Here is a 12,806-nt window from a genome sequence, read left to right as displayed (position 1 = left end):
CCTCTCCCTTTTCTCCTCTTCAATACAAATATGTAGTACATGGTGACAATGTTTAACACTACTGTTTAGCAGTTACTTCATATTAGTGTATGCATTACAGGTCTGTTGGTAAATTAATGATTGCCCAGAAACATTCCCATATACCCCAGACTCCTCATCTATTTTGTCAAAGTCTTGATATGATTGCTAGAATTATTTTTCCAGCATTGTTCAGGAGTTAAAATATTCCAAGGGATATTCTATACACACAGCTTTCTGGAAACATTCTAGAGGCAAAGAGAATTTACCAGCAGAACCATTCCTTGTCAGCCATCTGTCTTGGGACAGTTGTATCATAAGTGCATGGAAATGGTAGAAGTAGAATCATGCAGGAAGCAAATCCATGTCCAAGCAATTAGTTTTCACTTGTGTGTTTCCTTGTTTGTTTTTACAGATACAGGCATATAATAGAAAGTCAGTAACTGGCATGACTTTTTATTTCATATGCCTTCCATTCAGTTAAAAAGGAGGAATCATATTGCAGTGTAGATGATGCATAGCCCTGGACAATACAAAAGAAAGCACTACAAGAAAAGCAACATAGTCTAGCAGGTTGGCGTAAAACTGAGTCTTGGGAGTTGCAAGTGCCTCCTTGAAGGACCTGCCTTGACAGCTCCCTGCAAGTTCTGTGACTAAAGCAGTTTTAGGCTAAAACTAGATGGTATCATACCCCTCATAGGATGGAGAAAAGGAATGGAATTTCCTAGCCAATTAGCCATTTTTTTCTCTAATTTGTCTGTTTTGCATAACCACAGTATTAACCAGCAGTTTAGTGCTAATCCCCAGTGCTACGAAGAAGAAAAGAATCCATTTGTGTATTACAGTGTAATCATAATATCTACTAATTTCCTTCCATACACTACAGGCCTCTTTTGAAAGCAGATTGCATTACCCTCATTTTATAAATGAGGAGACTTACAGGACAGCAAAATGATTTCTCAGGAACTGGATGGTACTGATAAAGTAGAGCCTGATATCAGTGTAACTGATAAAGCAGAGAATAAAACACAGGTCTCCTAAATTCTCAGCCCAGTTCACTGCCTACAAGCTTCAGTGCTCTCTTGCATCTGGGATTATGAGTGAAGTTTGCAGCAACCCTTTTTCTCCTGTATTTCTAAGTAATTTATTTTTTGATTTTTTTAATATCTCTGCACACTGAAGGGAATAATTACAAATTTGCTTTACATATGTTGTGTCTATAAGGACATCACAAGGACTTCTTAGCAATGGTCATAGAAAATAAGGCTTATTTTAAAGAAGGGTGCTAACACTGTTTTCTTTTTTGAAAAGAAATAGTGTCATGGTCTCATCTTGATGCTTTCAGAAGATGAGACAAATTTTCATGAATTGAAGGGTATGTGTTGTTTGAATAAGCCTTGAAAACTTTCAGCTCATCTTCCTAGCTCTTCATCATACATAAACTCACACAAAAGCATGTGCATATTGTTACTATACTTCACACACATGCCACACTCCAGTCCTGGCCACAGGTCCCCTCCTCTTCCAATAAGTGTTGTCATTGTGCCAAAAGATGAGACAAGAGATTTTTTTTGTTTCTTAAAGAGGTTGTAAGACCCCCTTGCTCATTTCATTGCTTAGAGGCAAGATTTTTGCAGGGTTTAGAATCTTGTCCTTATAAGAGCAGTTTTCCTTAGTGTATTTTGATCTTCACTGATAGGATTCAGAAACTATCTTAAGAGACAAATAAGAAATTCTAGTGCCAATGTGGAGATTTTCCTGCTACTCCTACCACAAAGGAAATAAACTGAAGGAGAAGTACAGAAATTACCATCTCATGTGTCTGGACTTTGAAATTTCAGTAAGGAGAAAACAAAAACTTGCAGATATTTTCAAATTTCTTGTTGTTCTAATTAGGTTTTAAATGTCCTTTGTTAAGTGGATTCTCTATCTAAAGCTTGTTGATTTTAGATGCTCTTCTGGGAACTATGTCCCTACACTTACACCATTTACATATTTAATTACTCTTTCACTTTCTCAGGCCTTAATATTCCTGGGCTCTTTAAACTGCACACATTAAAACTTATCACAACTTAGCATTAGTTTAAAATTAAGCAGGAATTTTGCTAGTTGATTTACTCTTGCAGTTAGTCAACTGTTACTCTTTTTTTCCCTAAAGAAAGGCTAATATCAAATTTAGATCTTTACTCCCATTCCATAATAAGAAGCAGCTCTGCAAGAGACCCACACAGCCCTGCAGAGCTGGTGGGCAATATCAGGCTCCTTGCATCAAGAAGCAAAGCTGCTTTTTTATGTCCTCCAATGATCTGGCCAATAGATTCTGGTTAACTAAACCAACTTTCTGTGCTTAGTTTTCCTGAACTGACTGAACAAAGCTTTAAGGGAGTTCTGCTTAGCCACAGTTTTAAAGAGCCCTTTTGTTTCTGTGGCATCTCCTGGCTATTGAGTACCAATGGCAGGGCACAGTTGCCCATGATTAATGTTGCTAAATGTGCACAGTGGCCATGAAGTGACTGACTAGCGAGGTGACACAGCAAAGCAGAGATTGAAGTGGTATCTTGCAGCTGCCTGTGCTGAGGACAATAAAAGCGTCATCAATACCACAGAGTGAAAATGTATCTGAACCAATTTTAGGTGTGGGGAATGTTAAGACTTGTCATCCTTCATAGCTGACTGGCAGTGCATTTGGGGAGGGTGGGTTAGGGCATGGAGAGCATACCAAAATACTCTTACAATTTGGCAGCTTCATGAAAACAAGATCTTCCCCACAAGCTTGAAAACTGAGTCTCAGATTAATTACTTAACTCTTAGTAGACTTGAACTTGGTGCTTACTCTTATGCTCAGCTGTTCTCCTACAATAACATTAATTTGAATATTTTACAAGAACATTTGAAGTTTATTTATGGAAACATCCAGAATTCTTCACTTTAAATGTATATGGGGAGTTGATTGCTTTTTCCATAATTGGGATTGCAACTGTGTTCTTTTACAAAGCTATTATTAGTAGCAATATTATCACAGCTGTAGCTCCCAGGACTGACTGAGTTGAGAAATGACTCAGTTTCTTTGAAAGACTAAGATGAGCTTTCATTACAAGTTTCAGCTTTAGGACTGATTTTGGCCTCGCTGTCATACTTTTAAAAATGGACTGGCTCATATTTTGTGCCACTGTCACTGACTGCCAGCCTTTGAAATGTTCCAAGTAACTACATTTCCTTGAAAGCTTACGTGTAAACAGATACAAAGAAAACAAGTTGTAAATGATTAAAGTTACCAGTGTTCATTCTACATAAATTGGCATGGAGTGTTAAACTGAAATACTGTATATCTTCTATTTGTATAAGACATGTGCAAAGCTATATGCTATGTAAACTCATTTGTTTTCTATTTCCTCAGATAGAATAAAAAGATTTCTCTGTGTTTCATCAGTGTAAAGCAAAAGGAACCACTCTAGCAGATGGTGCAATAGCTCTGTTTTTCATGAGTTATGATCCAAGACTGAGACTCTGTTTTGCAGGGCTGTCTATTCTTTCTGTTAACTATGCTACTGGTTTGTAATGAGGTTTCATAGTGAAACAATTTCTGAAGGGCTCACACACTGCAGAATTTTTTAAGCATGCAGCTGAGGGTGATGGTGGAAAGTGGACACTAGGTGTTATAGAAGGACATATGAAGTGATTAATGAAACTGTTCCTGAGTCTGAAGATTGTACATTTGAAAATTGATAAGATCCTGTTATTCCATGTGTCATCATTGGTATGTGCATATGTCATTCCCTTGGCAGGATGGAGACTATGGCAGGATGAAGCCTGTGTAAGATAGTAAGAATTGAGACAGTTTCCCACCCCCTGGAGCAGAGCGAAGTGTGGGATGTGTGACATACCCCTGCAATCTCTGGGACCTGGGAGAGCTGAGGGAATCATCTGGCTGAGGAGGACTGAACTGACAATAAGTAATGGTATTTTGATCAGCACCGGGCCTTCCTTTAAGGCTGTCAGCATGCCCCTGCTTGTATATCAACTGGAAAATGTAAGAATATGTGTCAGATAGAAATAGCTGTAACAGCTGGCCCACTGGCCCACTTATTCACAGGCCTGAGAATACTGTAGTGAACTACAGTAACAACTGGCGGAAAGGAGAAATACAGTAATGGTCAACAGGAACAATCAGTACTGTGGTCTGTGGATACAAACAGTACAAAACTATTCCTCAAACAATTCAACACTGAGCAAGCTTTGCCCCAGCTACTATTGTAGCCAATGGTGTATTGTTGTCAGAGCCGCAGGAGAAGGGAACAATTAGAAATAACTCAAGACCAACCATTTTGACTATCAATAACCATTTTAGCAACTGTACATGGAGTTTTCCAGGAGGGCTGCTTTATGTCCTCTCAGCTCATTCTGAACAGCTCATTTATGTCTGTACAGAGCATCTCTATTAGGATGATAAATGTACCAAGGATTTCAAATATAATATTGAGTAAACTTACCCAGTTATATTTATATTCCAGGTGTCTCTCACTGATATTACATTTACGTACAGATTTTTTTGTTTGTTTGTTTGATTGATTTTTAAAAAGGGGCCACATCCTCGCCTGTGGCCCGAATGAAGGGATATGTAAGCGCGGGTGTGTATAAATGCAAAAATGATCAGATGTCCACCTTTGCAGAGCCCTTATGCTGCTCCTCTATGCAGGTCTGTTCCCTCACACTGCACGGAAGGGTCATTGGAGTGCTGTAATGTGTGCTAGCTGTGATGCCTGTTTGGGGCTAGAAAACAGCCTGGCACACCCACAAACAGTGTGCCTTTTTCCTCTGGCCTAGCCTTACTGTCCCAATTACACTCGCACCAGCTTTGCTGTGTGGTGAACTTTGTCACTGGTGCTAGAGATTTGTAGCTCTAAATCAGAAAGGGCTGATTCTAAGCTCAGCTGTTTTGTCTCCCTCAAGCCTGTTATTATGTGGAAGTAAAGAGAAAAAAAGCATGGGGTACTTCTTTGACTCTATTTTTGGCTTCCCACCAACCACTGAATCTGAGGTACTTCATTGTCTACCTGCAGTTATGCTGCAGTTTTTACCACTTGAAATGGGTATAGACCGTTTTCATTCCCAACAGCTAATTTTAAATGCCAGTGATGCTCTAATAATTTATGAGATCAAATGACTGCTTAAGTTTTGTGGCAGCAAATAACAATATCCATAAATAACCAAAGTTGGAGTAAACTTACTTGCCATAACTGGGGTTGGATTTGAATAGATTTTTTTTATTATTATTTTAAATTATTTACCTTTTTTCCATTCCCATATCTCCCTACCTTTCCACACTCACACTTCCACAGCTCATACTGCCAATGCCAATATTTCTTTTTCACTGAAATAGGGAAAGCGATTTCAAGAAGAATTTTCTGGCAGAGCAGAGAGCTGCATTTCTAGGAGACATTTTTTTTCTGCAGTAGGGAGTAGAAGGATAGGGAAAAGGGAGGGGAAGAAGGGGTATGAAATTGAAAAGAAAAAGAAGTGGCTGCCTGCCTCATATTCTCAGAAAATATGAGAACTAAATGTAGCTTCTTGTATTCACAAGGTAAGTAACCTGTCAGTGTTACACAGTAAATGTTCAGACACCCATAAAGCACTATCATGACTGCCAGGTTCACATTTAGCAAATGCAACGGTCATTTGCACACTCCAAAAGAACTGCTCTTTGTAGGCTTTTTTTTTTTTTTCCTGAATTATTTGTTCAGGTTTTAATATATTTTTCAGGGTATTTTTCAGTACCCTGAGCTGGTGGAAGGGGATGGGGAGCAGGATGTGGCCCTCATTATCCATGAAGAACTGGTTGGTGACCTGCTACGGCGCTTAGATGTGCACAAGTCGATGGGGCCGGATGGGATCCACCCAAGGGTACTGAGGGAACTCGCAAAGGAGCTGGCCAAGCCACTGTCCACCATTTATCAGCAGTCCTGGCTATCGGGGGAGGTCCCAATCGACTGGCGGCTAGCAAACGTGACGCCCATCTACAAGAAGGGCCGGAGGGCAGACCCGGGAAACTACAGGCCTGTCAGTTTGACCTCAGTGCCAGGGAAGCTCATGGAGCAGATCCTCCTGAGAGTCATCATGCAGCACTTGAAGGGGAAGCAGGCGATCAGGCCCACTCAGCATGGCTTTATGAAAGGCAGGTCATGCCTGACGAACCTGATCTCCTTCTATGACAGAGTGACGCGCTGGGTGGATGAGGGAAAGGCTGTGGATGTGGTCTACCTTGACTTCAGCAAGGCTTTTGACACCGTCTCCCACAGCATTCTCCTCAAGAAACTGGCTGCTCTTGGCTTGGACTGGCGCACGCTTCGTTGGGTTAGAAACTGGCTGGATAGCCGGGCCCAAAGAGTCGTGGTGAATGGAGCCAAGTCCAGTTGGAGGCCAGTCACTAGTGGCGTCCCCCAGGGCTCGGTGCTGGGGCCGGTCCTCTTTAATATCTTCATCGATGATCTGGACGAGGGCATCGAGTGCACCCTCAGTAAGTTTGCAGATGACACCAAGTTAGGTGCGTGTGTCGATCTGCTTGAGGGTAGGAAAGCTCTGCAGGAGGATCTGGATAGGCTGCACCGATGGGCTGAGGTCAACTGCATGAAGTTCAACAAGGCCAAGTGCCGGGTCCTGCACCTGGGGCGCAATAACCCCAAGCAGAGCTACAGACTGGGAGAGGAATGGTTGGAAAGCTGCCAGGCAGAGAAGGACCTGGGAGTGATGGTGGACAGTCGGCTGAATATGAGCCAGCAGTGTGCTCAGGTGGCCAAGAAGGCCAACGGCATCCTGGCTTGTATCAGGAACAGCGTGACCAGCAGGGCTAGGGAGGTGATCGTCCCCCTGTACTCAGCTCTGGTGAGGCCGCACCTCGAGTACTGTGTTCAGTTTTGGGCCCCTCGCTACAAGAAGGACATCGAGGTGCTTGAGCGGGTCCAGAGAAGGGCGACGAAGCTGGTGAGGGGCCTGGAGAACAAGTCCTACGAGGAGCGGCTGAGGGAGCTGGGCTTGTTCAGCCTGGAGAAGAGGAGGCTCAGGGGCGACCTTATCGCTCTTTTTAGGTACCTCAAGGGAGGCTGTAGCGAGGTGGGGGTTGGCCTGTTCTCCCACGTGCCTGGTGACAGGACGAGGGGGAATGGGTTTAAGTTGAGCCAGGGGAGTTTTAGGCTAGATGTTAGGAAGAACTTCTTCACTGAAAGGGTTGTGAGGCACTGGAACAGGCTGCCCAGGGAAGTGGTGGAGTCACCATCCCTGGAAGTCTTCAAAAGACGTTTAGATGTAGAGCTTAGGAATATGGTTTAGTGGAGGGCTGTTAGCGTTAGGTTGAAGGTTGGACTCGATGACCTTGAGGTCTCTTCCAACCTAGAAATTCTGTGAAACAATATATTTAAGATTAGGTCAGGCAGATGTGAGGAGGGAAAAAGAACAGACTAGTTTGGTTTGTTTTTTCTTATTCCACTTGTTGCACATTTGAGAGATGGTCTTCAAACTTCTGCATTAGTGTGGGCATTTGTGCTACGATGTTGGACCCACAGGAACTGGGAACTTTGAATGCGTGTTTGAACTTTAAGACTCTGACTTCTCTCTGCCAGTATCCAAACTGACTTCTCTTCTTTTTCCTCCAGTGTCAAGAATAACCCATTTTTTTCTTTTATCTCTCTTATCTCTTCTCTCCCCTTCCTCTCCCCCACTCCTTTTTTTTTTTTTTTTTTTTTTTTTTTTTTTTTTTTTAAGGATGATTCCTGCTACAAACAAAGCCTTTGTCGTAAACAACCTTGTTTCTGGAACAGGCTATGACCTCTGTGTCCTGGCAATGTGGGATGACACAGCCACGACCCTTACTGCCACCAATATTGTGGGATGCGCCCAGTTCTTCACCAAAGAAGACTACCCTCAGTGCCAGTCGATGCACAGCCAGTTCCTGGGAGGTACCATGATTTTGGTCATTGGAGGCATCATTGTGGCGACTCTGCTGGTGTTCATTGTAATACTCATGGTACGCTACAAGGTCTGCAACAATTCCCAGGGGAAGATGTCCAACGTCAGCAATGTCTACTCACAGACAAATGGAGCACAACCAGTTCAGAATGGAGTCCTGCCCCAAGTCAACCCCAAAGTGGTGGTGAGAAATGAACTTATGGAGTTTAACTGTGAGTCTGTGCGGAGCAGCATCTCCTCTTCTTCCAGCTCTCTGAATAGCCGTGACTGTGATAACTATAGCCTCCAAAGTGAACAGGGCACATTGTCCAGTAAATGGAGGCCCCCCTCCAGGTCAAAACACAATATTGACCGGCTAATGGGAGCTTTTGCCTCCCTGGAACTGAAATGTCAGAAAAAGGAGGAGACGACAGACTCCAGAACTTCCACTGTGGCTCGTCACTCAGACAAAGAGCCACTGCTGGGCCAGCCGGAGTCCAAATTTCGCAGCCTTCTCATGTTGCCTTTGGAGGGCAAAACTAAACGTAGCCATTCTTTTGACATGGGGGACTTTGCAACATCTCAGTGTTGCACCTACCCAAAAAAGATAACAAACATTTGGACAAAGAGGAGCCTCTCAGTGAATGGCATGCTTTTACAGTATGATGACAATGACCTAACAGGGGCAAAAGGGACTTACGGGAGTTCAGAGTGGGTAATGGAAAGCACAGTGTAAATATCAGTGTCTCCCCCTATCTTCTCCCATCATGTGTTATAAAGTGTGGTTTGATGCAGAGCCATGCATTTGGAAGGAGAGGGGAGTAAATGTTTTCAGTTGTACTGGCCAATAAGAAAGGCAAAATAAATAAATAAATTTAGGGATGCTAAAGGAGAAAGAAGGTCCTGAAATGTGAATAGGTACGCATGGCACCATTTTTGTCTGGACCCAACTGAACCATGTGTGATTGTTTCAAGGATTTTACTAGTTATATTTAGCATTGCTTTCCAAAAGTTTCTCAGACTCTTGGTGAACTGTCAAACAAGATTAAACACGGAGGATGAAAAGGGGTTCAACAGCATAAATTTAATTTTAAAGGTGTTTTTGTTTTTGGAGGGCGGTCTTTTTTTTTTTTTTTTTTTAGGGCACCTTTTCCTTTTCTTTCATTCACAGAAAGGAGCTTCTGTGGATGTAAGACTGGTGCTAGAACACATCTGTTTTTTACTGCAAGTGATTTTCTCACAAGTGCAGGCACGGCCTCCACAGGGACAGATCAGAGCAAATTCTTCATCTTAATCTCATAGTGTTAACTATGACAGATGGGAAAATACCAGTACTTGTTGAGTGGGCTTTTGGTTGGGAGTTAGTGGGTTTTTTTGTTTGTTTGTTTTGTTTTGTTTTGTTTTTAATTTATTTATTTTGATTTGTTTTGCCTTGCTACTGCTTTTGAGTTGGTTTAGTTTTTTAGTTTTGTTTTGTTTTCTTCCCTGAAAGAAAGCGTGTTTCCCTGCATTTTTGTTTTTGTCTTCAGACTGTCAGACTCTTATCAAATCCCCTAGATGAAAAGAAGATATGTACAAAGATCAAATTTCTGAAGTACTCTATAAACCACCTCCAATACCATCAAAAAAAAAAAAAAAAAAAAAAGTGGAAATCCAGGAGCTAACATATTTTAAAAAATCATCCTTTCTTCCATCTTCTTCATAGTCTCTGCTTCTCCATGCTAAAAGCAGATTGCAACAGCTATTGATATTTGTGGGGATTTTGCTATCAAAGATGGGAAACAGATATGAAGATTTCATATTAAAGGAAAAAGAAAGGGAAAACCAAAGTGTCTCCCATGAACAGTCTACATTATGAATACAATTGCTTCTGGCAAAGGTCATACTGTCACTCTCTGCTCAACTGACAAAGAAAACACAAATTTTCACCCTATTGTGACAAAAGCTCTTTTGTCTGTACAGTCACTACAACACAGCTTGACTGTACCAGTAGCATCACATGAAATGTAAGTTTTTGTGTGTTTCAGTGGATTGGGTATGTTCCCAATTAGCCACATAAAATGAGTGAAATTTGGGTGTCACAGGGTAGGGAGTCCCCCATGTTCCCCTGCACTACATCCAGCCCTTCCCCATTCCCCAGTCTCCTACAATGCCCCTATTTGCTAAGAGCAGGAGCTCTTTAGGGCATGTAAACTGATTCTCAGATTCCCTTTTGGGGAGCATTGCTGTGGTTTTGGGAATGCACATGGCCCATTGTCCTCAGTGACTTATTGTCCTCAGTGACTTTACTGTGATTTCCAGTATTTTGGTGGCTACTACAACTGTCTTTCTTGTTTATTTATTTGTTGGCTGCCAATGATTAGCTGCTGGGAACCATTCTGAAATTGCACATTGTTCCTATGATTTTGTAAAAGACATGTAGAAAGAGTGCAAGGCACAGAACAAATAATACATGAAAAAACTCTATGTATATTTTTTTTAAAGGTGCAGAGATATATTGTGACATGGCTGTGTACTTGATCTTGTATTCGTCATGTTTCCTACTCGGAATTTTAGAAATGACATCCCTGTGATCAGAATAATTTTTTTCCTTTTTCTTTTCTTTTTATTTATTTATTTATTTTATTTCCTTTTTTTCTACAAAATGTACAGTAAAAACATTATTGGGAGAAAAAAAATACCTGCTTTTCATTTATTTGCTGTTCTGCGGTCTTCTTTGAAACCTATATAAGAAGCAGTGATTATTTAAAATATGATCTTAAAAATTGATATTTGTTTTCTCTTTCCTGAAAATTATCTCTGACTTTAGGATTTTTGGTATAAAGTAGGAATCAGGTAATACAGACCTTTTCGGAATGCATGAGAAAAGATTTTGTTAAAGGACATCTTGCCTTTTTTTTTTTTTCCCTGTGTTTACAGTTATAGAGGTCGATATCATTAATGTATTTTAACAGTGAACTATGCCCTGATCAAAAAGGTGAAGAAATAAGAGGAAGCCTTTTTATTGGCTTTGTATTTGCTTACAGCCAAATTTAATATATTAAAAAGAGATACAGACAAACTTTCTTTGCAATATCTTTCAAAATTTCTGATTTTCTCATGTTTTCCAAGAGAAATGACACCTCTAAGTGCCAGAATTTGCATCAACCAACTGTCCAGATGGCAGCTTCCTATTAACTATTAATGACATCTACATTTATGTTTCACTGAAGACTCATAAAGAAGTTCATGTAATGATTTTTCTTTTCCTTGTTGCACTGTGGTGTGGTTCAACTATTTATTACTACGTTGCTGCTTCCCTTTGAGCATGATGTCTGGGTTGTTTTTAATTTAGCTATTGAGTTCATCATCAATACTAGTAGCATATGCAGCTGTGAATTTTCAAAAGCAATATCTTACACTCTTTTCTTTATTAAAAAGCAAAACATCTATTTCACATTCTCATACAAGATTAGAGTAAGTCAACAGATGCTGCTTTAAAATAATGGATAGTTGCCAAAGAACCCAGGTAATAAAGTGCACAATCTAACAGCTGTATTTATTACTGTTAATCATGATTTCCATTCATTTAGCTTTAATGAATGAGGCTTAATCCACATCAGCATATTTGCAAATAGTGAGCAAAATTAAATGAACACGCAGAAATTGCATTTGGTGCTCACAGAATTTGGGAGGAAGAAGACCAAGGGACTTGTAGGGGAGGCAGAGAGCCACATGGCAAATCAGCAAGTGACCAGCCTTGAGAGAAGGATAGAACAACCTGGTGTGGTGGTACCCATGCCCAGGCAACCGCTGGGTCATCCTTCCAGATGTCGTCAGCCACGGTCCTGCTCTCACAGATGCCATCTAAGCCTCTGAAATTATCCTGCAGCTTCCCCCATGTCACTCTGAGAGCTTCAGCACTGCCAAAGACAACACTGTCTTTTGAGTTATGCATCAATGTCCTAACATGTGAGTGTGACCCAAGGATTCATCCCCCTCACATCCTGAACAAGGTCTACCTGTCCATATATTTACCTCAGTTTTCACAGGTACAACTCACTCAGCATCTTTGGATATGATTATTTCTCTATACTGCTGTTGAATGTTATGGATAATTTCTTGCTCTATTTCTGAAGGCAACTGCACATCAGTGGCTCGTGAAATTATATAAAGATATCCACTTACCTGAGTGTAATAAATATTTTCCACATGTTGCTGAAGAGCTGAGCTACATCCAATGGCATAATCCCCTGGTCTCACAACCCTACATGGCAAAATTCATGCAGGCCTCAAGTAGCAGTGCCATCACACAAATTAACATGTAGTAGTGTGGCATTTAGCTGCACCATCTGTACTTCAGATGCAAGTGGTCAGGGGGAGTAGACAGTAAAAAGGGCAATGCAGAGCAGCCAGAGCCACCTGAAAAAAAGAACCCAGACAATTAAAAGTTCCACAGAATTTAATTTGAATCTTGTGAGAAAATTTAAAGACAATTGTGAATGCATATGTAACACTTGTAAGTTAATTTTATGAATTCTTGTATAATAGTGGCATAACCATTCATTCTAAAAATATCATGCCATTTATTGAAAGAACAGGCTATGACTCCACTGTGAAAATCTGCACAAAGTTAGTCCAAAAAAAAAAAAAAGGAGTCCCCCAAATATCATCTGGAGACTATTAAACAAAATGACAAGATGGAAATTTCTGAAACTTATGATGATGTGGAGTGCACATGATGTCTGCTAGGAACTAAAAGGTCATATATGAACATGAAAATGTGTGTGTTTGTGAATGCCTGTGTATGTACATATGTGTAGCAAAACAGACCCTATTATTTGTTTAAAATTTGCATCCTCCTTACAAAT

General features: G+C 40.8%; 1 protein-coding gene across 1 annotated transcript in view; it reads left to right on the top strand.

The window, feature by feature from the left end:
• Window positions 1-8,692, top strand: part of LRFN2 (leucine rich repeat and fibronectin type III domain containing 2) — a gene marked incomplete at its 3' end in the record, with an annotated part of 41,798 nt that extends 33,106 nt beyond the window's left edge. The window contains exon 2 of the mRNA XM_082758443.1: window positions 7,774-8,692. Within this exon, the coding sequence (XP_082614569.1) occupies window positions 7,774-8,692 (919 nt within the window). The remainder of the gene's footprint in view (window positions 1-7,773) is intronic.
• Window positions 8,693-12,806: the final 4,114 nt, after the last annotated feature.

Source organism: Aythya marila (assembly GCF_965140915.1).
Source record: "Aythya marila genome assembly, chromosome: 3".
Lineage (NCBI taxonomy): Eukaryota > Metazoa > Chordata > Aves > Anseriformes > Anatidae > Aythya > Aythya marila.
This window is presented reverse-complemented; position numbering and strand designations above follow the sequence as displayed.